Source organism: Arvicola amphibius, chromosome 9, assembly GCF_903992535.2.
Source record: "Arvicola amphibius chromosome 9, mArvAmp1.2, whole genome shotgun sequence".
Lineage (NCBI taxonomy): Eukaryota > Metazoa > Chordata > Mammalia > Rodentia > Cricetidae > Arvicola > Arvicola amphibius.
Genome location: NC_052055.2, coordinates 32,408,473 through 32,431,143, shown reverse-complemented (window position 1 = coordinate 32,431,143; position 22,671 = coordinate 32,408,473). Strand labels below are relative to the sequence as shown.

At 40.0% G+C, this 22,671-nt stretch overlaps 1 protein-coding gene across 4 annotated transcripts in view; it reads left to right on the top strand.

The window, feature by feature from the left end:
* The window catches only part of Ptk2 (protein tyrosine kinase 2), a 101,058-nt gene that overhangs the window by 3,799 nt on the left and 74,588 nt on the right, over nt 1-22,671 (top strand). For all 4 annotated transcript variants that reach the window (XM_038344062.1, XM_038344061.1, XM_038344060.1 and 1 more), the window contains exons 3-6: nt 522-629; nt 2,130-2,247; nt 3,746-3,776; nt 7,120-7,172. In XM_038344062.1, the coding sequence (XP_038199990.1) occupies nt 597-629; nt 2,130-2,247; nt 3,746-3,776; nt 7,120-7,172 (235 nt within the window). In that variant the 5' untranslated portion in view covers nt 522-596. The remainder of the gene's footprint in view (nt 1-521; nt 630-2,129; nt 2,248-3,745; nt 3,777-7,119; nt 7,173-22,671) is intronic.

Genomic DNA, 22,671 nt, shown 5'->3' with positions numbered 1-22,671 from the left:
TCAGATGGGGATTGAACTCCTAATTGGGCAGGAGTGGGCCAACAGAAGTCTTGTCAAACGGATTAGTACCGGTGTTGCTGTAAAGAAATTGGCAACCTATGTACAAGTTAGGTAAGCTATTCCTAATGTTTTGGAGCATCTAGTACTTGTTTGTCTCAATTCTGATTGATCCCCCCAGGGTACAGTTTGTATCTTCTTCTGGTTATTATAAAGATGAGGCCTTGTCCCCATGTTGTTAGTCTGTGCCCTGTTATGGCTATACTAATATTAAGTTAGGCAACTTAATTCTTACCCCCTCATTTATCTGGGTCTCCTTAAGATGTTACCAGTCAGGCATGCCTAAACCTGGAAGGAAGACTGTTGCATGACTGTTGACCAGAGGAAAGAATCCCTGACTGGGAAGGCTGTCTTGAGGAGAATAGGTTTGTGGTTAGGTCCAGAAAGAATCACATAAGAACTGACTGACCCCAGGCACTGAGGTTTTTTCTGTGACCTAAGTGTTTTCCTTTTCCTTCCCAAAGCCCACACACCTAGCGGACTTCAACCAAGTGCAAACCATTCAGTATTCAAATAGTGAAGACAAAGACAGGAAAGGAATGCTGCAACTCAAAATTGCTGGTGCTCCTGAGGTAAGGGGTCCTTGCTCTTAAGAATCTGACCCAGAAGAGAAGTTGGATGGGCAGAAGTAAAGAGGGTCTGGGAGGGGTTGGAGAAGGGGGAAAATCATGACCAAAAATTATTTTCTTAATTTAAAAATAAAACAATTGATCCATGGGGTAGTATAGAAATGACTTCTCTGGGGTAAAGATAAAGTGTTCATGAGTAATCAGATTCACAATTTCTTCATGTATAAAGATTTTAAAAAGTGGTTAAATTTCTCCAAGATAGGAGAGGAGTAGATTTTAAAAATCAAGAATATTGGTATGAGTATAATCAGAGACCACTGTGAAGTGACAAGGAAGTCAATTAGAACTGTGTGCACTGTGAGTGTTGCTGTTCCTGGACAGTGTTGGAAGATTCTCTAGACAGTCATTGTGATAAAAGCATTTGCAGCAGTGTGGTAAAAATGGGTAGGCAGGATACAGTGGATCACTGCTATAATCCCAGCTCTCTGGTTCCAGGCCAGGTCTCAGCATGGACCACATAGCAAGACCCCACCTCAAAACACCAATAAAGAAAAAAAAAAAAGAAAAGAAAACAAAATAGGAACTAAGTTAATAAATGGTAGAAGAAAGAACTGTTCAGCTTGAGCTACACAAGACTGGGCTCCAGGCAGAGCATATTGAAAAGCAATTAGAGCTGTTGTGCACGCAGCTTTGCCTGTGCCTCAATTCTCCTCACTAAGCTACTTCCCCAGTGTTCTGCCCTTTGATCCCAAGTCACTGACATCTAAAGTTGACATCAAGAAATTGTTTATCAGATAAGCAGGTCCTAGCATAGAATATAGAAAACTTGTTGCAAGTCAGTTTCCTGCAGAGACTCAGTGTACTACTCTTGCTGCTCTCCAAAGCAGCCCATTTATTTAGAATGAGTGTAAGTGAACAACCATGTGAACCAGGACATACTTGGTTGTGAAAATAAAAACAGCTTTTGTTGTCTTCAGATAACACTTAGAAATTGTCCTTAGACAATTTATCCAATACAGCCTGCCTCATGTGAAAATGAGTTTTAAGCCTCTGGCCAAACATGTTACGAATTAGGAAAACTGAAATTTTACCAATTTCCTCTAATGATAGAGAATTAAAATATGGTTGATAAAGTTTTATTATATATAAGTCTCTAGAATAAGTTGTGCTTTAACTTGTTACCTGAATTCTTCTCATAGAGTATGCCCAAGAAGTCAGACATTCTAAAGAAAAATAATTTTTTCTGCCCCCCCCTTTTTTTTTTGTAAAAGTGATCCTCAGTTTCAGTACTTTTTTATCTTACATTTTCAGTGTGTCTTCCATTACACATCCCAGGAATAATGTCCTTTAATACCAAATTTTCTTTTTTCACTTAAATCTGGCAAATGTTTCATTCCTATTCCTCTGTATTCAAGTGTATTCAGACTTGTGATGTCATAGTGCAGCTGTCCCTTTGATTACTGGGAAGAACAATAATGTCTCTTTCTTGTTCTTTCTCGTTAGCCTCTGACAGTGACGGCACCATCCCTAACCATTGCGGAGAACATGGCTGACCTGATAGATGGATACTGCCGACTGGTAAACGGAGCCACACAGTCATTCATCATCAGACCACAGAAAGGTGAGGTTCTGTTTTCATTCCTGCTGCACTGGTAGACAAGTACACCCCAGCAGCCAGGTTTTCACTGCAAACGTGAAGGTCAGATGAGTTGTTGTAACCTAGATGCTTGTTTTTCTAGGGACAGTGGTCCAGCTCATAGCCGCAGACTTGAAGCTGAGCTGGAGTGCACTGTGACAGTGTAGGGCTCTGAGTAACCCTTAGAGTAACTCATGAGTTACCATTGGTTGTTTCAGTTCTGGAGATTGTCTTCCCAGTTCTTTTTCAAATGTCCCTTGTAATTCATGTTGAAGTTTCTATCCTGGTTTTGTTGTTTTTGTTTTGTTTTGTTTTTGTACATCTGAAAAACTTAGAGTAGGTGAAGAACAAAATAAATTCTATGTCAAGATGTGAAATCAAAGATGTCCTAGAAATGACACTCTATCACCTCAGAATGAAGGAGAGTTTTGTAAGTATAATGCAAAGAATGAGGGTGTCCTGTGGATGTGGATTTCTCTAAAGCAGTCTTTGAAAACAGTTCAGGTAGATGAGTGAAGTTTAACTAGAGCCTGTGTGTCCTGCCATGAGCTGTGTTTATTCTGTAGAATCCAGGTTAGTTGCCATACAACTCTCTGAGAGCTACCTCAGGGCCAGGTACCCTGGAGGTGATCAGGGAAGGGAGAACAGTCTGTGACAGTGTGCTCTGGGGGGTTCAGAAACATAAGGGAGCCAAATAGGGTGCAGGGTTCCCAGGAAGGTTCCTGTAAGGGATGAAGCTTGAACTGGATTATAAGGGAAAAGAGTTTCCGCTGTAGGCAGACCATCATTTAAGAGGACCATGGCACTCATGGGAGCTAGGCATCCAGTAGGGATAGATGGGAGAGTCTCAGCTGGCCATGTGGATGTGCTACTTCTGGTATCCTATAGTATAGGGTAATGGTTCTCCACCTGTGGATTTCAACTATTGGACAACATACATTTCCGATGGTCTTAGGAACTAAGACAATGCTCAGTTGTAAAATTATAGTTATGAAGTAGCAATGAAAATAAATTAATGGTTAGAGGTTCCTAAGACCATTGGAAATGTGTGTTTTCTGCTGCTGTAGGGCTTCCCTTCTCATCTCTGAATTCTTCTGCAGCTATCCACATTGTACTTCCTTCATAGATTCAAAGTGTTTGTAGTAAATCATTTTATGTAAGCAGAACGTTTGGACTTTTGGCAAGGCACCTAGTCTTTGATTTTAAGAGTTTCTTAATCCCTTAGTCATTTGAGAAAACTGTTTTATCAACTTGCCATATCTTTTTATTAGGACTGAATATATCATTAAACAATGTGACCCCAACACTTAGTTATGTTTGTTGTAAGTTTTGGGTGGAAATCCCTAAAGACCTAAAATAGAATCAGTGAAGTGGATTGACTGTAAAGGATTGTCACTAAACCCAGGATAAAGCTTCTTCCTAGACCTACCTGCATACTCACCTCTAAAGGATTTACTCATGTCTCTTTCCTTTTTCTTCCCAGAAGGTGAACGGGCATTGCCATCGATACCAAAGTAAGTGCTCATTTGCGTATTTCTTTACTTGGATTTGTGTGAAACGTTAAGAAAATCATTAGGCTTTAATATCTGGTTTCTGAAAAATTTAAATTTCTACATATATACAAGAACCCAGAAAACATATTTCCAAATGTGAGTAAGTTGTAAGTTATATGTATATAGAATGTAGATTTAATCAAGACATTTCAAGATTAGTTTAACCCTTATTTCAAGTTTAATAAGGGATCTAAAGATGGTTATGATAGGTAGGCTTAGGCACTCACTCCATGGTGTCATCACCTTTTAAAGCATGAAAATAGACAGCATCCTCTTTTACAGTTAGGAAAATTAAATAATTGATTTGCTGTTCATTACAAATTTCATAAGGTATGTTGATCTATACTATAATTAAAGAAATCAAATAGCAGTGCAAAAAAATTACATGGTTACTTCTGAATTCTTAGCATGCTAGGAACTGTTGCCAAGGTATGAAGGCAAAATAAAAATCTAGCTATTTAGACAAGTGACTTGAACAGTAGAAGCTGTTAATTCTCAGATTCTAAAGAAACAGTGGAGATGTAGAAGCCTGGGACAAGAAGGGTTAAACCTGGACTTGTCTTTGTTCTGTCCTGTGTTCTGTCCTGTGCCTTCTCTTTAACAGCATTCTCTGCCTCTCCTTGCTAAATGAATCTGATAATGTGCTCTACCTGATAGGTTGGCATTACCTATCAAGGCTATCCCTGTAGGTATTGGGGAACCCCAAGCCCACTCAAGCCCAGAGTTGTATTGGAGTCAGAAAAGCATGAGTTACTACTGATAAAAGGAAAGGGTCTAGGCAAATTCCAAGGAAGCCAAGGAAAATTTCCTAGAGTTCCACAAGACACACTGAGATCCTAAGCACTAAGTGGTGACAGCACGTGTGAAGGCTTGTGCATGAGGACTTGGTGCTAGGGTATTTAGGGGACTGGTCAAAGCTATACCTCTGGTCAGCTCTGGTCTATACACTCTGGCCCTCCCGTCTACTTCAGCATCTCACCAGATTGTCTTAAATAAAAACTCCTTTTCTGACATGCGGCCTTCCAGAGCCTACCTGACTTGTTGATACCTCTAGTCTTAGTTTTGCTGTTACTCACATTCTCATCTGCTAAATTGTACTTACCCAGTTCTTCTGCCAGCTGTTCCCCCAACTCCCTTTCAGCCTTTCTCAACATTCCTTCTGCATGACAACCTTATTCCCCGCCACAGCCCCACTCATCTTCTACCCTCTTCTACAGCACTTTTGGAAACATAGGCCTCTGAGCCAGGAGGGCATGCCATTGCATTTCCCTATAACATCTGGTCAGCTGTAGCCACACTTTAGAAAATAGCCTCTTGCCTTGTCCCCATCCTCCTGACAGTCAGCTCTCTGATAGATGCATCCTGTGGAGTCATAATTGTGAGGGTGAGCAGGAACAGGAGAAGCAGTTTTCTCTCAGCATGGGGCAGTGAGCTTCGGAGTCTGCTCAGTGTCTCTCTTAGGGGCAGCAGCTTGTGCTTTCTTAGAATGTCTACAGCTGGAAAAAACCTAAGGAATCATTTTGACCTGGACATATAGGAATGAATTATGAACATGAGTATAAATGTGAACAAAGGTGGCATGAGTTAAAAGTTATTAACACACAACACACAAACTGAATCAGTTCATCAGACATTAAGAGGATGGGGTTTCCACAGACCTGATAGCAGCCAGACTGTTACATGGTATTCAGCACAGTAATGACAGAAGGCAAGCAGGTGAGAGCTGATATGCAGGAAGGAAGCAGTGTAGTTTACTCAGCAACACTATTCCCTGCTTGCTGGTGAATGGAGTTGACACACAGTGTGGTAGCTGTGTAGCTGCAGTGGAAGAGAAACTTCTGGTTTGGTTTAGTAGCTTCATTTTTTATAATAAAGGTAGATTTTAAGTATTTGCAGAACTTAGTAAAAGATAATAAATTAGATGACTTTGATTATAGAAGTTATGTGATTTCATATAGAAATTTTATGGTTGCAAAAAAGATATGCTATGTCAAGTTCTGATATTTTTCTGGTATAAATCCTGCATTCTAAGAAAATTTTCCAGTGGTCTTTCCTTTGTGTAGTAAATGCTTAAGAGGAAGAAGAGACTTTTCTTATGAACAAAAATCAAGGAAATAGCTGACAAATGTAGAACTCCTATTTTTAAAAGATATATTATTATTTGTGTATGAGAGTATGTGCTCACATGATGTGTGTCTTAGCAAATGTTACACAACACCTGTGTGGAGAACAGAGAACTTTGTGAAGTCGGTTCTCTCTCCTTTTGCTTTACTTAGGTTCCAGGAACCAAACAAAACTGCCAGTCTTGCAACGCTAGCACCTTTACCTGCTGAGCCATTTCCCCAGCACGTGGGAGCCCTTTTATTCCTGTGTTTGTTGCTTTCTAAAACTTCTAAAATATGTTTATATTTTTTTAAATGTCATTAAAATTTTTATTTCAATTTTATTTAAATCTGTTAATAATAACAATGTATACATGTACTTCTTAACTTTATTATATGCTGTAAATTTCAAAAGGTTCAAATGCTACCATGTTTTAAAGTAGTATTTTTTTTACATTTGTGTGTGTGTGTGTACATACATACCTGTGAGCAAATGCATACCCCAGTGCACTTGTGTCGATCAGAGAACAACTTGTAAGAATCCATTCTGGCCTTCTACCGTGGGGCTCCTAGGGAGCAAATTCAGAGTGGCAAGAGCCTTTACCTGCTGAACTATCTTCCTGGCCCTCAATTTAGGTTTTAAAGAGCAAAATTCAGTACTTTTGCATGGTTCTTTATAACTTTTGGGCAGTTCTTCACAATCTAGCATTTAAGCAGAAAACTTACATAGCCTTTACGTTACATATTACATAGTATTATAGAGCTCTATGTCGCCTTTGTGAGCAGCTTTCTTGAAGCACTTCTGTGGTCTTCCTTCCTTTCTTTTTCTTTAATTTTTTGGATTAATTAATTAATTTACTTTTTTGCGATGTTGAAGATAGGCTCCAATTAACAAAACAAGCCAGGCGGTGGTGGCACACACCTTTAATCCCAGCACTTGGGAGGCAGAGGCAGGTGGATTTCTGTGAATTTGAGGCCAACCTGGTCTACAAGAGCTAGTTCAATGACAGATTTTAAAACTACAGAGAAACCCTGTCTCAAAACCAAACAACAACAAAAAAACCCAAACCATTTCTCTAGAACTTAATCTCTCAGGAATGGTGCTGGCCCTTCCTAATCTGAGGCAGATGCTGATGCTTGTTTGACAAGGACAGGTGTTTTGGTCCTGGGAAGAACAGCGCTTATACTTTGCTCTTTTGCAGATTGGCCAACAGTGAAAAACAAGGCATGCGGACACATGCGGTCTCTGTGTCAGGTAAGGATCTGCAGATAGAGACTTTGAAGACCAAGCTGCAGGGAGGATGGTGCAGATGACACTCTGTGTTCAGTTCATCTGCTTTGAGCATAAAGCACCTGTGTGGTTTTAGTATCATGAAGTAGCTGTTCATATAGACTTCATTGTAGATGCTGCATGGGACCCTACCATGTTACTCACCAGGGTATTTAGGGCTTCAGATTATTTCAGTGCCATGCTCTGTTTATAGTGAAAACCTTAACTTCTGAAATTGTCATTATAATTTATCTTTACAGTTCAGCAGGGTTAACAGAATATACTTTGTGTTGTATGTTTAAAGTTCAAAATTTGTGATTTTTAAATGGTTTTCATCTTTCACAGTTAACATAATGGTTATTTAATACAGTCAAGGTACTATATAAGGGTTATCTTAACTATTTGTTGTTGTGATGACCATTTTGTTAGTTTTCAAAGAGTTTTGCCCCTTTTCCCTCATCTAAAAAATGTGAACAGTAGAAGAATTTCAGGGAGGGGAAGAAAAGGACGCCTTTCAAGGGCCCTAACTGTGTATCTTAACATATATACACACATACATACACACATATACACACCGTACTGTCATACATGCATATAATGTTCACATGTGTATGTTACTACATATCATCTGTTCTCAGCTATGCCTGTGAACATAAAGGGAAGGGTATAGTTCTAAGATAATACTTCCTGGTATATTCAGTATATGCAAGATATGAAACTCAATTTTTGTTTGTTTTGGTTCAGTTTTTCTTGAAGTTTAGTTTTGTATTTTTACCCAGTTGTTTCTGAATCCTCTTTTGGTGCACAATGTATGAATGTATCTGTTTATTTTCTTCCTTGTCCATAAACATCCCACAAACCCTTACTCCACAGGTGTTTGCATTTATGATACAGTCCAGGCAGAGTTACTCTGTTAGTGCACAGCAATGTCATGCTTTGATGGCCTAGAGCCAACAGCTACTTCCTAGCAGAGTACAGAGAAGCTCTTGGTTCTGAATGTGGTCTCACTGGACAGTGTCGGGGCTACTGCATGTTCTCCGGGACATGTCAGTCATTTGAGAGTGTAAACTATGACGTGGGGAGAAACCCAGACTTATAGAAGGGTTACTGGATGTCATCAGACCGTTTTTCCAGTTCTTGTTCAGCTTGTGATGGACTTCTCAGGGCCTCATAGTTTTTAATGTGGTGGAATGGGAAAGCTTTCCATTCTGTAGTAAGGAGTCCAGAGGAAAGAAGCAACCCCTAAGCCTCTGAGACTGAGTCTTGAGTGTGGGCTGTAGGATAGGTGTATGAGATTTGAGTACCACTTAATTACTTAGGCACTGAAATGTGTATGAAATGTGTATGGCAAGGCAGCTACATGTGAAGCTCAGGTACTGATGACTATGTTTGCCACAATCCCCACAGTTGCCTAGACACAGGAGTGAGTTCAGACTTCCACTTGGGCTAGAGAACATCTGCTGTTTACCTTTGGGTGTGATATAGGTCCTAGGTCCTACTGCTCTTATGTCCTCATTCTTTGGGTTAGAGCCTCAGTTTCCTTCAACAGCTGGTCAGCATCGTAAGTCTGCATTTTATGTTCCAGCTAGCCCCTCTTTTTTTTGACAACCCCCCCCAACTGAAAAAGTTGGCCAATTTTTTTGTTGGTTTTTTTTTTTTTTTTTTTTTTTAAACCAAATCTCACTTTGTAACCCAGGCTGTCCTGAAGTTCTTGATGTTTCTACTGAGTCCCCTAAATGCTAGGATTATTGGTGTGTGTTGCCATCCTTGAGTGGCTGGGTTTTAATGAGCGCTATTGTGTTCTCCTTTTCTTTCTATTCTGTTTTTTTCTGTGAGTTAACTCATGAACAGACTGCTGAGATCATCTCCCTTAGTGCAGAGATGAGGGGACTTAAAGCCCAAGGGGTTACAAATTGTGCTGAAGTTGTACAATGAGCAAAAATAGAGTCACTATGCAAACTTGGGTATCTGCCTTAATCTTTATTGTAATTTCTAGGATTCTGCCTTTGTTTTATTCTCCTGGGGTGTCTAAGGAGAAGTTGTGTTCCCTTCTGGGAGTTCTTTCAGAAAAAAATTATCAGTAAAAGTTTTGTGCCTACCAGATGACACTCAGACCCTATCAGACTCTGTCTAGCTCAGCTATTCATGCCATCCTTTGGTCTCAGCCTGCTTTTCTACTCCCCACTTTTTCCCCAGCCATGTTGCTTCTTAGTCACATTATGCTACTAGGAATTGTGGTCACTCTTCTGTCAGTTTGCTAGAACTGTCCCATTATCTTGTCCTGTCCTTCCTTACCCAACAATCTTTCCATCTCTGGAAGCTGACAGGCAGTACTTTGGTGACCATCCCTACATAGTTCCCAGACAAAGACAGTGACCAGAGACAGAGCTGGTATTTTTAACCCTGTTGATCACACCATCTACTGCTTGCTCCTAGCAAATTCAGGTTCGTAAATCCTGTGTCATAGACTGTAAAGCTGTACCCACCTAGCCTGGAACCTGTACACAGACTCCCTGGGAATGTTTTTGTTAATGTGATTCCTAGCTGACAGTGCTGTGGTATAACCTGATCCCAAGGTCATTTCTTGACTTTTCTGTTTGTTTTCCATTCTACACTAAAATCCTATTGTTACCAGGCCTTTAACCTTCCATATCTGCTGGCACAGTGACCTTGCTTTGTGTAGGCCAATGGAGTGGGTTGTGGTCTGTGTGTTCACTTTTCTTTTACACCTTGCCTACTTGACCCATGATACGCCCTACTAAGGGCTGAATGCATTTAACAAGTGCTTGCTGTGTGAGGTGCCCTAGGTTGAGTGTTCTCCAGGATACATAAAAATGAGACTGACAGAGTTTTACAAAAATTCTTACTAGAAGAATAGTTTTCTCTAGGCATCTTATTTTTAGAAGAAGTAAACAGTTTTAAAAAAGACTAATCATTTGTTTGTATTCCTTTTGTAAGCTCTCAGGTAGAACATCAGCCCTGTCTATAAGATCAGTATCCCAGGCTATTCTCAGGGATTTATGAGTGTGCCCTGAGTGTATGTGACCCTTGGACCTGGGTTGCTGCTAGAACCATGCTAGTGTGAGGACATTTCCCAGATCACAGAGTAAAGCTAATTTCAAGTGTTTTGAAGACTTAACTGTGTTTGATGGGTTGTTGTTTTGTTTTTTTGAATATTCCAAGAATAAGTAGGCCCTTGATTGAGCCTCCAAACTCGAGTGTGAGTAGAATCCATGATGATTGCCATTCTGTTACTTTGTGGCCCTTGCTTGATATTTGGATCATGCAAAATCAGATCACAGATTATAATTTTTCTCTTACATATCTCTATGGAAGTCACTGCAGTGGTCTTTTTTATCTGGCAGAGGTATTTTTTTAATTTCTTTTAATTGAGCCTTCTTTACTACTTTATGATGACTTAAGTATTATTGCACATGTAAAATCGTAATAGATTATTATTTCATTATACATAATTGTATTTATATAGGATTACTTTTAGGCATATTGAGTTAGCAACTGAAACTTGTTCTAACTACCAAGAAAACATTTAGCAAAATAAATGTTTGTATAAGCCTGCTTCATTTCAAATCCTAGAACATCTCAAATGTTTCTGATCTATATAGATCTGAGAAGTGCCAGACTGGGAATCTATAATCATCCCTGCATCTCTCACACTATTGACTCTTATATATTGGGTCTATTATTCATTGCTTGCTGTGCTGCTGCTGAGCAAATACAAGTATGTATTTACATGCTAGGGGAATTTAAGCGACTTAGTCAGGTTCATGTAGTAATGAGTAATGGAGTCTGTTGGAAGCCCAAGAACTCATTCTCTTTTCATTAGATACCATTGATCATTGGAGAATCTTTATGAGTGCAGGGGAATAATATTTTAGCATGTGACTCTATTGTAGAAAATTTCCCCATTTAGCAGGAATAATAAAGTACTGACTTTTCAAATTCAAAAGTCTGCCCTTTGTTCAGTTTGAAAGATCTACTTATGCCTAACTTTACCGCGTAGTTTTTATTGTGACAATGCCATGCTTTCCAAAGTTGTCCATTCTGCTGCCAAATGATGTTCCCCCTGCACTTTGAGATGGGATCTCATTCAGAAGCCTAAGCTGGATAGAATTTACCATATAGCCCAGCCTGACTTGAAACTCACTGTTAAGCTTCCCAAAGGTTGGAATTACAGGCATGCACCACCATGGCTCTGATTCTTAATTTAAACCCTATCCAGAATTTAAAGGGGTAGGATGGAGAGCCCTCCCTAACTTTAGAGTATTGCTAATTAGTACATAAATTCATTTGGGCCGGGCCTCGTGGTGTACACCCTTTAATCCCAGTACTTTGGGGGCAAGGGAAGGTGGATCTCTGAGTTTGAGGCAAACCTCAAACAGAAATAAGTTCCAGGATAGCCAGGGCTACACAGAAAAACTCCATCTTGAAAAAAATGGAAGCAAGCAAGCAAACAAACAAAAAACGACAAGAAGAAAAAGTTTATTTGGGAGTCAGATGTGTGGCACACATCTACAGTCCCGGTTTCTCAGGGGGTTGAGGCAGAAGGATTACAAGTTTGAGGCCAGCCTCCAAGAAGCTTAAATGAGGCTGTATGTTTGCTTGTTTGTTTGGGCTGGATGTGTCACTTAGTAGAACACTTACCTGTCGTGTGCAAGGCCTTGGGTTTAATATCTGGTGTTGCCGGAGAAAAGTTCATTGTTGTAAATTTTGTGCTTTATTATGCATTATTGGTGATACGTGCAGAGTGATAAGCATTCACTATTATTACAGGTATACTCTGAGAACCTGGAAAACTAGGAATTATTCTATTCACAGTGTTCACAATAAAGTGTTCTGACCTGGCAGATTAATTTAGGAGGAACTCCATAATCTGTTGAGAAGCTTCTGTGTCTCTGTCATCGAGAACTGCTTTGGCTGGTGATAAGGGCAGGACTGATTAGAGTAGCCGACTCATGTTGCTTCTTGTTCATTCCACCATCTTGATGTCATTAGAGTTGGCTTGCTTCTAATGAAGTCTGAGGGTGGCTCTTAATCACATTGCTTTTCTCTGTGGTTCCTGAAGGGTCTCAAGCATTCAGAGGTCATAGAAGCAAAGAAATACCAACATCTTAGAAATAGTGTCCTGGGTGAGGGGCAGAGATGAGGACTCCTCATGCTTCACCTGGCATTGAACTCCATGATTTCGTATGTGGGAGGTGGTACAGAAGGACTGGTAGGCATGCATTGGATGGCTTGAGCCACTCTCCCTTTCAAAGCGCTAAGCAATGAGGACTTCAGTTTTTACAAGTGGTCCTTGCGGATCTGCCTCTTCAGCCTTGTGAAGTTTGTTTCTTGTCTTCCCCAACAGCTTTCATACCAGGAGAAATATGAATTACTATACCAGAGTATTTTAAACAAAAGTGCATTTCTGTCTCTACAGAAGTGTGTGTTTTAGAGTAGGCAGTGCTTACATGTTCTTGATTCACAAACCTTAACCTCCTGACTAAACCATTGAGAACAGTGATTAACAAACTTTAATATAGATTGCAAGTATCATCTCACTATCACACAAATACTGCTAACGTGGAAGAATAGGAGAAACCTCAAAGGAATCTTACCTGAGAGCTTCTCAGTTGATAGTGCAGTTAGTAACTGCATAGAATTATGGGTTAAATTCAGACTTTGTGTTTCAAGATAAGCCATAGCGGTAGATAGATACTATCAAATTCCAGTAGTGTGTTTTGCCTTTAAACAATTTCTTTAAATATTTTATCATGTTTCAAGTATATACAAAGAGAGAGGACAGAATTGTGAAATGATTTCCTACATACTCATCACTCACATTCAACAGCCAAAAGCTTGTCAGTGTTATTTCACCTGTGCCTCCATCTCTTACATATGCCTGTAATCCTGTTATTATTCCAAAGCAAATGGTTTTCAAGCTCATTCCCCTCTTAATATAAAAACATTATCAGGACCCAGTGTGTGTAAACCCCTTATCACCCATCTTTCTGCTTGGTTTTTATCCAGTCAAAAATGAAACAAAACATTCTTGTTCAGTTTTCTTTCCTGACTCTTCTGTCAGTCAGCCAGGCCCTCCTGTTGTTTGTTTGTAATGTTCTAGTTTTAATTCTATTATTGTAATAAAACACTGACTAAAAGCAGTTTAGGGAAAGAAAGGGTTTATGTGGCTTATACTTCTACGTTATAGCCCATCTCTGAGGGAAGTTAGGGCAGAAACCATGTAGGATGCTATCTGCTGGCTTGGTCATGTTCATGTTCACCTTACTACATAGCAAGTTATAGGTCAGCTGGTGCTACATATGCAGCCCTGTCACCAAAAATAAATAAATAAATGGAAACTGACCAGTGGATTGGGGCCTAGCCAGTCTCAAACATGTCCTTTGTAATGTTCTCTGTGCATGGCTCACCTGATATTGGAAGCTGTTGGCATGCATACCTTGGCCACAAAGGGACAGCATGTAAATTTTATTGCCACTCCTTCCTTTATTTGGTTGGAATACTTTACAAACTTAGTGAGTTTTCCTACTTGAGAGACAGGAAAACAGCTTTTAATACATGTGCAGTTTGACTTGTTTGTTTTTAGAGGCAGGTCTCACTTTGTAGTTCTGGCTGTCCTGTTGCTCACTAAGTAAAGTAGGCCGACCTTGAACTCACAAATACCCTCCTGACTTTGTCTCCAGAGTGCTGGAAGCACTCACCCTGGCTGTGATGGATGGTTTTGTCAACTTGGTATAATGTAGAATCACCTGGAAAGAAAGTCTTAAAGAAGCATTATCTGTGTCATGTTGGCCTGTGGCATTCCTGTGGAAAACTATCTGAATTATGTTCATTGAAGTAGGAAGGCATGTCTTTTGTAGGCAGCAACATTTCCTAAATTTGACTCTTGAATTGGATAGAAATAGAGAAAAGGAACTAAGCAGTATGAACATGTACAGATTCGTTGTATCTTTGCTCTTGACTGTGGATATGAGTATTGCTTCAAGTAGTTCCTGCCTTGACTTCCTACAGTGATGAACTGTAACCTGGCATTGTGAGATAAAATAACCTTTTCCCCTAAATTGCCTTTTATAGGGATATTTTATTTCATGTTTATGTTATTTATTTGAAAAACAGAAATGAAACTAGGACAGTATGATATCCCATTCAAACTCCTCCTTTCCTGAACCCCAGCAGGATTCTCCTCTGAACACCCAGTACGTCTTCACTGCTAGATGCCTTACTCACTAGCCACTCTTCATGGCAAGGGCCCAATGCTGAGTCTTTGGGCTACTTGCTGTTTGTCAGTCTTTGTACCTTTATTGTGAGATCTGTATCCTTTTATGGCTTAATTAAGCTTGTGCCTTTCTTTTCTCTTTTTCCCCCTTTCTCCTTCACCCCTCTATTGTTTTTGGGGGGTGTTTGTTTGTTTGTTTGTTTGTTTTTTGAGACAGGGTTTCTCTGTGTGACAGCCCTGGATGTCCTGGAACTTGCTCTATAGACCAGGCTGGCCTCTAACTCTCAGAGATCCACTGCCTCTGCCTTCTCGAAAGTGCTGGGATTAAAGGTGTGTGCCACCACCACTACTGGGCCTTTGCTGTTCTCTTAAGCCCAAATTCAGTATGTGGCCTGCCTGCTTGCCTACCAGCTAGTCTTAGGAGTTCAATGAGCTCTTCATGCCTAGCACATTGGAGTTGAATCCTGGTGCCCGTGCAGAGCTGTGCTTGGGCCTCCATAGTTACTTAGTGGCTTACCGCTCTCTGTTGGCCCTCTCCCTCTACTTCTAGTTCAGTGCATTGAAGATCCTGATTGTCTGTACTTTGCATACTTCCCCTGTTTACCGCCTCATTCTCCTTGATCCCTGCTCTCTTTGTCTGCTCCCAGGAAGCCTATAAAGTGAGATAGCTATGGCATAGTCTTTACCTCCATTCCTTACTTCCTTTATGTCACTCAAAGTAAAAGATGGAGCCTGAGCATTAACTATCAGATCTATACTCTCTAGTACTCACTGCCATCTCCCACATCCTCAAAAAAATTTTTAAATATTTATTTATTTATTATTATACAATATTCTGTCTGTGTGTATGCCTGAAAGCCAGAAGAGGGCACCAGACCTCATTACAGATGGTTGTGTCCCACCATGTGGTTGCCGGGAATTGAACTCAGGACCTTTGGAAGAGTAGGCAATGCTCTTAACAGCTAAGCCATCTCTCTAGCCCCCACACATCCTCAAAATTTGTCAACTTGTTCTGTCTGATTCTTTGCTCCTTGCCAGTGACCTCTTGGCCTCTGTAGAGATGTGGTCTGAATGTCTGCTCTGTACCCTGTCTGTGCCTGCTGCTATGGGCTTGCCCACTTCCTATTCTCTTAGATGTCTTTGCAAAATGATTGCTCTATTGAAAGTTTCAGATCTACACAAACACACCCCATATTTCTTCTGCTGTGTTTACCCTCATAGTGCTTGCATGTGTATTGATAGTTTACTTATCTTTCTCCTTTATAAAGACTGAAATCCATGCCTCTATTTTGCTTAACACTCTTATATTCTACACAGTATGTCTAATTCATGGTAGATGTTCAAAGCTGGTAACAAAAATTATTATCATTTGTAAGTTAAGAAACCTTACAACCCTGTGTTTTTATGAAGCAGGTTAATCTCAGTATTACTCAAGAAACACATTTTAAAAACTGCTTGTTTTAAGTCAAGGTAAAGAATATTAACTTTTTTAGAAATAAAGTAAGAGAGAACTGGAAATAATTAGACATGGGTAGTGGTCACATGGCCACCGCCTCTTCCCTCAGCTGGAGGGAACTTTGGCTCTTCTTTAAGATGTAGAAATTGTCAGTGTGAGAGCAGTGGAGCTGGTGTCTGAATGCAGGCTGCCAGGCTTCTTAGGTTTTTATTTTTCTTACCATATATTCTAGGAATTGTGAGTTGTAAACGTAGGTATTATTTATTCAAATCTAGTTTATTTCATGTTAGCTTTGTTTGTATTTTTTTATTTTTTTTGTTTTGATTTTTACTATAGCATCCTATATAGTCCTGATCCTTTTGCCTCCAGTACCTCCACCTCCAAAGCTGTGGGATTATAAACATGCACCACCATATCTGGCTTCAGACATTATCTTATGTAGTCAGAAAAGAATTCTTAAAACCAGGAAGTTAATACTAACAAATGTGTCGCCCACAGTCCATACTATTTCATTGCAGTAATATCCTGCAAAACTTTTTGTTTCTGACCCTCCCTGTCCCACCTCAGTCCATAAACCATGCAGCATCAAATGGTGCATTTTGTTGTCTAACCAGAGCCATCATGTAGGAAGTCTAGAAACTGAGAATGGCTTTTCAGACCATGTAATAAGATGAAGTAGTCGGTAACTGTCGCTGTAATCAAGTCATGACACTTGAAAATTACTGCTAGCTTGTGTATTTCAGTTGATGACCAAACTGTCTTTACCTTCATTCTCCATGGTCCCACACTTCAAATCAAGGCTGTTACTGATGGCACCCTGTGCCTCTGTACACTGTCTTAAAGGCTCGATTCTGATATGTGTGCTCTACTGCTGTTGCTATATTGTAGCTACTCTGTGTCTTCACTGTTTTACATAGAGGGTGAGTCCCTCCAGTAAGTTTTGAGCACTTGGATGGGTAAACGAGCAGATATATGGCGGTAGCTTTGCAGGTTCTGTAGTTGAGTATCCTCATTACCTGTTTATGTTAAAATACTTCAGATCATGAGTACTGACTGTATCTGCTCATAAAGCTGTTACAGTTTTCTAAGATAGATGTTAAATGTTAACAAACATATAGTTTGTTCTTTATCCTTAAATTATTAGTCTTTATTTTTTGTTATTGTTTTTTCCCCCTTTTTACTTTGCTTTATCTATGTTATTTGTTACTTGACTAGCCTGGAAGAGCTCCTAGCTGTTCATCATTTGTTCTTTCTGTAGCTAGTGTTAATCTTTAGTAAAAACAGAATTTTTTTAATCTACAAATCAATGATAGTAAGAAGTAAGGTATGCCAATGGTCTAATAAAAGCAATTTAATTTTGTATTTGTTCTTATAGATATAGCTTTAAAATTAACTGGTTGTTTTTTGTATTGAAATAATTTGTTTCTATTTTTCTCTTTCTTCTCTTGCCTCTTTGTAAAGGAGTCAATCACTGCCAACATAAAGTTAAGAAAGCTAGGCGCTTTCTCCCTTTGGTCTTCTGTTCCCTTGAACCTCCTCCAACCGGTACTGCACTGCACTGCACTGCACAGGCTTTCCTGTCAACCAAGGCACCGCACAAAACTAACTTTAGCTAGATGCTTTTAGATTGTCCCAAGCAGTTTATAGCCATACTGAATATCTGTGTATGTACTGTTCACTGTCCGGAAGTGATAACTTAGGGGACAGGTTTTATGTCCCATAATTGACACAATTTGGGCCACTGTCTTAACAAGATGGCCTTATATTGTCCCTTTGCTGGCTTTTATTTAAATGCATGACAGGGCAAGAAGTAGCTTCCTGGTGGTGTTTCTCTTGTCTTGGTTTCCTACAGGGGTTGTCAAGACCTGTTTCTGGCCTTGTGAATTTCCTAATGCAGCATGTGGGACATGGTCCATATGAGCCCTGGGTGTCTGCATTCTGTGTTCTGGGAGGCAGATGTTCAGGAATGCAGCATAGATGAGGCACTGCCTGTGCCATTTGGAGGGTTTCTAGTAAAGCAGTGGTTTTGTTGTTGTAATTATTAAAACAATATGTTTTTCAAAATGTCTGAAAAATTTGTAGTTTTGTATGAATTAAAATAGGAGGCTGAATTGTCATATAGCCTTGAGAACTACAGTTGCCCTTCATAGTAGTGTGGGCATGGCCTGCATCTATCACGGAAACTTAAATCCACTACCTTACCTTCTGGTGGCCCTTTTACTTACATGGTAATAATGAGTTTCATGTCACTTGTATCTAAAAGATACAAATGGTCCTTAAGGAAAGTAGAAGCCTATTTCGCATTTAACAATGAAAGGCAATCAAATTACTTTTGCCTAATATGGTAGAAAGTAATTGCTATTCTCCTGTGTAACTGTGTACAATATGTTGGCAGCTTAAAATTTGGCTTAATGGTCTTCAGCTTCAGTAAATACACTAGTACAATTTTTCTTATCTTGTGAATGAACCTTGGGGTGATTTTGTTATTTTCTTAAGCTTTGATTTACTTGTCATTTTAATAGTGTGTTTCCTTCTCTTCTCTCCTACCTTCCTGTCTCTCCTACCCTCTCTTCCCTACTTCTCCTTTCTTTGCATGCCACCTGGATCTGCAGATGAAATTAGTGGGGACGGTAATATTTATTTTCACATTCGTGTTAACTGCTGTGAGATAATCATGTGGTGCATGTATAACAACTTCATTATGAGTGAGGTGTTAAAAAGGAAAGCCAGTGATCTTTAACAATTGCTCAACAGAGATAATTAGGGAAGTACTAGCAATAGTAATGATTGCTGTTTTTCTCCACATTTGATGATATTTTAAAATTACATTTAGTGTCAGGGTTCTTATCTGCTTTGTGTTGTTCCTGAACAAAATGAGGTATATTCATTCCAGAAAATTAAGTTATATAAACTAAAATCGAGGGAAATTTGTACTTTTCGTTTTGGTTGAGTGACAAAATACCTTCAGTGGAAATTTTTACTCCTGTGTGTTTAGAGATGGAGATACAAACCTACAGAGAGTGAGCAAACATTCTGAAGATTCTGCAGAGTTTGTAATTAACATAATTCCAGAAAAGGTTGTGTTCCTTGTGGAATTTGAAGATATTGTGGAACTTCACTTTTGGGGTACTCTGTGATAGTCAGGTATCAGCTCCTGTTGCTCTGAGTGTTTCCTGTGGTTCTGGACCACCTGCCAGCCCTCCTGTACCTCGTCAACCCACATAGTTCACAGATGGAGACATTAACCAGCAGAGAGAGACCAGAGGTGGGCCTTGGGCTCTAAGCTAGGCTTTCTCCACTTTTCCATTCTGCTTCCTCTGCCTCCCCAAAAGAAAAGGCCCCTGTAGTCATTGGGAGGATTACTGCTAGGCACAGATGCAGATGACTATAGCCTAGCAGTGATTACCACAGATGGGTACATGGCAAGCATTTACATGAGCTTTCATCACACTTCAATTTCATGGTACTGTGTTAGCCAGAGCAAGGCTATGCCCCATCTTGCAGGGAGTAGCCGAGTTGTAGTCTTGGCTGGGGTCTATAAAACACTAAGGCCCACCTGTTCTAGTACTGCCACTTGAGGTAACAATGTTTTTATGCTTTTAATCGTTGAGGGGAAATTTTCAAAAGAAAATTAGCACTTACAGTATCAGAATTTTATGAAACTCAAACTAGAGTGTCCATAATTAAAGTTCTTATAGAACACAGCCTCTCCTTTTTTTTGGCATGGTACCTGTCTGCCCAAGGTATGATTTGAACAGCAAAAAACTGTACTTCTTACCACAGAAGTACAGTACTAAAACATTTCTTCTTCCTTGGCTTCTTACAGACAAAGTATTCCAATTCTTAGTGTAGTCACATAGTTGGTTAAGATTTTGAATAAAATGGCCTTGTTATGGCTCCTAGAAAAAGACCACTTTGTACTGTTACATGGTTTCTTCAGAGTTTGACATGTCTGTTAACTTGGCAAGATAAGACCCTAAGGTTGATTAGTCTTCCCAAATTTCCTAATTGAGCCAGCCTGTGGTGGTATTAGTACATGGGATTAATGGCTCAGCGTAGACACACACAGGCACATACACACATGCACAAGCCACCTCCCAAGGCCCAGGGGCATCAGGAAAGCCAGTCAAGAGAACAGTTCTTAGAGTTCTGGGTACCTGCCTGCTACAGCAGTCATTCCTGCTGGGGGTTAGAAAGAGATAGGACCAGAGCTATATGTCCTGCCACTCACCAGGAATCAGTTTTAGTTCTCCAGACCCAAGGACAGTATTCATGCTGCACCACTGCATCCCTTGTAAACACCAGGCAAGCCCAGTCATGGAGCTCCAGGGGTGTGTGTGCCAGGGTATGAGCCTATGATGCCACTGATGAATATTGTCAGTTTCAGTAGTGGCTTTGTCTCCTTTTATTGGGCTGTCACATGAGAACTTGTCTCTCATTTTCTGAACTGTGATCTTCTTATTTATATTTTGACACTGAAACATACGAATTATAATAATATTCCCAAATTTAGAAGTTCCTGTTTTTATAATACTTATTTTTATTTATTTTTCAAATTTATCTTATTTTATCTTATTTTTTAGGTAGGATTTTGTCCAGCCCATGCTGGTGTCCAACTTGCTCTGTAACCAAGGATAACATTAGCATTGAACATCTAATCCTTATGCCTTCATCTTCTAAATGCTAGAGTTACACATGTGTGCCACCCTGCCCAGTTTCATATGGTAATGGAGACTAAACTTGGGGCCTTATGTATGCTTGGTATACCAACTGAGCTCCGTCCCCAGCCCTCTTTTTATTTATTTATTTATTTGAGTCTTGCTGTGTTGCTCATGTTGGCCTTGAACTACTGGATTCAAATTATCCTCCCACCTCAGCCTCATGCATAGCTGGGATGACAAGTGTATATACCTGACTTTTGAACCTTGAACTTACAGCCTGATGATCCCAAAATTGTCTGCCAGTTCACGGGTCTGATGAACTTGAGTGTCCCTGGAGCAGAATTGTGCCCCAAAATATGTATTTTAATAGCCTTAAAGCACAGGATTGTCTGATCTCACAAGTATAAGTCCAAATACTTTTTTGTTGTTTTTGTGTTTTTGAAATAAGGTCTCTGTTTTATGCAGCTCTGGCTATCTTCGAACTTACTTTGTAGACCAAGCTGGCCTTAAATTCACAGAGGATCCACCTGCCTCTTCTTCCCAAATGCTGGAATTAGAGGTGTGTGTCACCATACCTGATTCCAAACCCTTTGAAAGATCAACATCTTAGAGCCAAAGCTTTGTGTCGCAGAGCCATGTTGAGACCCACCCACCTCCTGAGTTTGTGTGAGAACAAGGATTCTGATGAGAGCTCACAGCATTCAGCACTTGTCAGCCTTTCCCAATCAACTTGCATGGAAAATATGGATCCAGCTTCCTTTTTTTCCTCCTTTTCTTTACTTATTTTGGTGCTCAGATCTCCAAACCTTTCTTTTTGGTCTTTACTCCGTTATTCCTGTAATGCCGTTTTTGAGGGGCATTTTCTGGCTGGCCTCCACAGCTGCCCAGGGATCTTGAACATGTAAATCACCTGCATTACCAGTTACACTGTCCCACAGTCCCTAAAGATACAGACTTTCCCTGATTTCTACTTCTTCCACAGTATTCTCTGTATGAATCAATCCATAAAGCAACACACAACTCTCATAAGTCCTCAGATTTTGTGTAGAACTCAAATAACATTTTAGGAAATACACAAATCCTTTCTATTTTGATGGTTTTGAGATGAGGTCTCACTCAAACTCTTGAATGATCCTACTGCCTTTACCTTCCAAGTGAGCCACTACACCAGGCATATACAGGCTCTTGTGATTTTGTTGCTTAACTGAAATGTAGGCAATGCTATTTTCCCAAATCCATATTGATACTAGCCTGCTTTTTAAAAGCCATTTCAATTTCTTGCCTTCTGAATTGTTTCAAGGTTGGTATCTCCTGGGGGTTTATGAGCTTGTCTTGGAAGCACTTGAGTTGAATGAGGACTGACTGAAAGGGTTTTCGGGCAAGAACTCTTTACTTTGAGGTTCTTAGGTAGCCCTTGCGAACAGCAGCATCAGAAGTGCCTGCCTTTTCTCAATGCCTGTTACCATCGTCTCCTCCTGTCATCATAACCCCATAGGTGCATGCTGCTGTCTTGAACACATGAAGGCATGGCTGTGGCATAGGCAGGTAAACTGATAGGTACAGAATGCTCTGCTGCATGCTGTCTGTGCTTCCCTGAATAAGTTTCTCAGGTCCTGAGTGTGTACTGTCTCACTGTGTTGCCACCATGCAGTCATCCTTATTGCTTAGCACATAGCTCCTGAGCACCTGCTTTGTGCCAGGCACTGTGCTAGATGCTGAGGCACCGAGGAGAAAAGAACACGTGTCTAATAAGGCCCTGCTCTAGATAGGCGGGCAGATAAGTGTTGAGGAAGCGAACTAATGAGGTAGTTAAAGGATGACATTAGGGAATTAAAAACAAGGAATAGAAATAATTAATTTGAGGAAAATTTTGAAGCAAGAAACCAAAACTGACTGTGAGCCTATGTGAGCTTTAGGACATAGTAATACTCAGGTGAGGTCATTGCTGTTGGTGTCATTTTGTGTTTCACATCTTTCATTCAGACAGTAGACTCGAGTTACCTGAGAGGATTGGCTTTGGAATGAGCGTGCTGTGATCTTCTGCTACCTGAGAAGTTGTGCTGCAGTGACCTTGGTGCATTCAGTTTATAGGGTAGTGTGGTGATTAAGTCTGCTATATTTTGAGAAAAA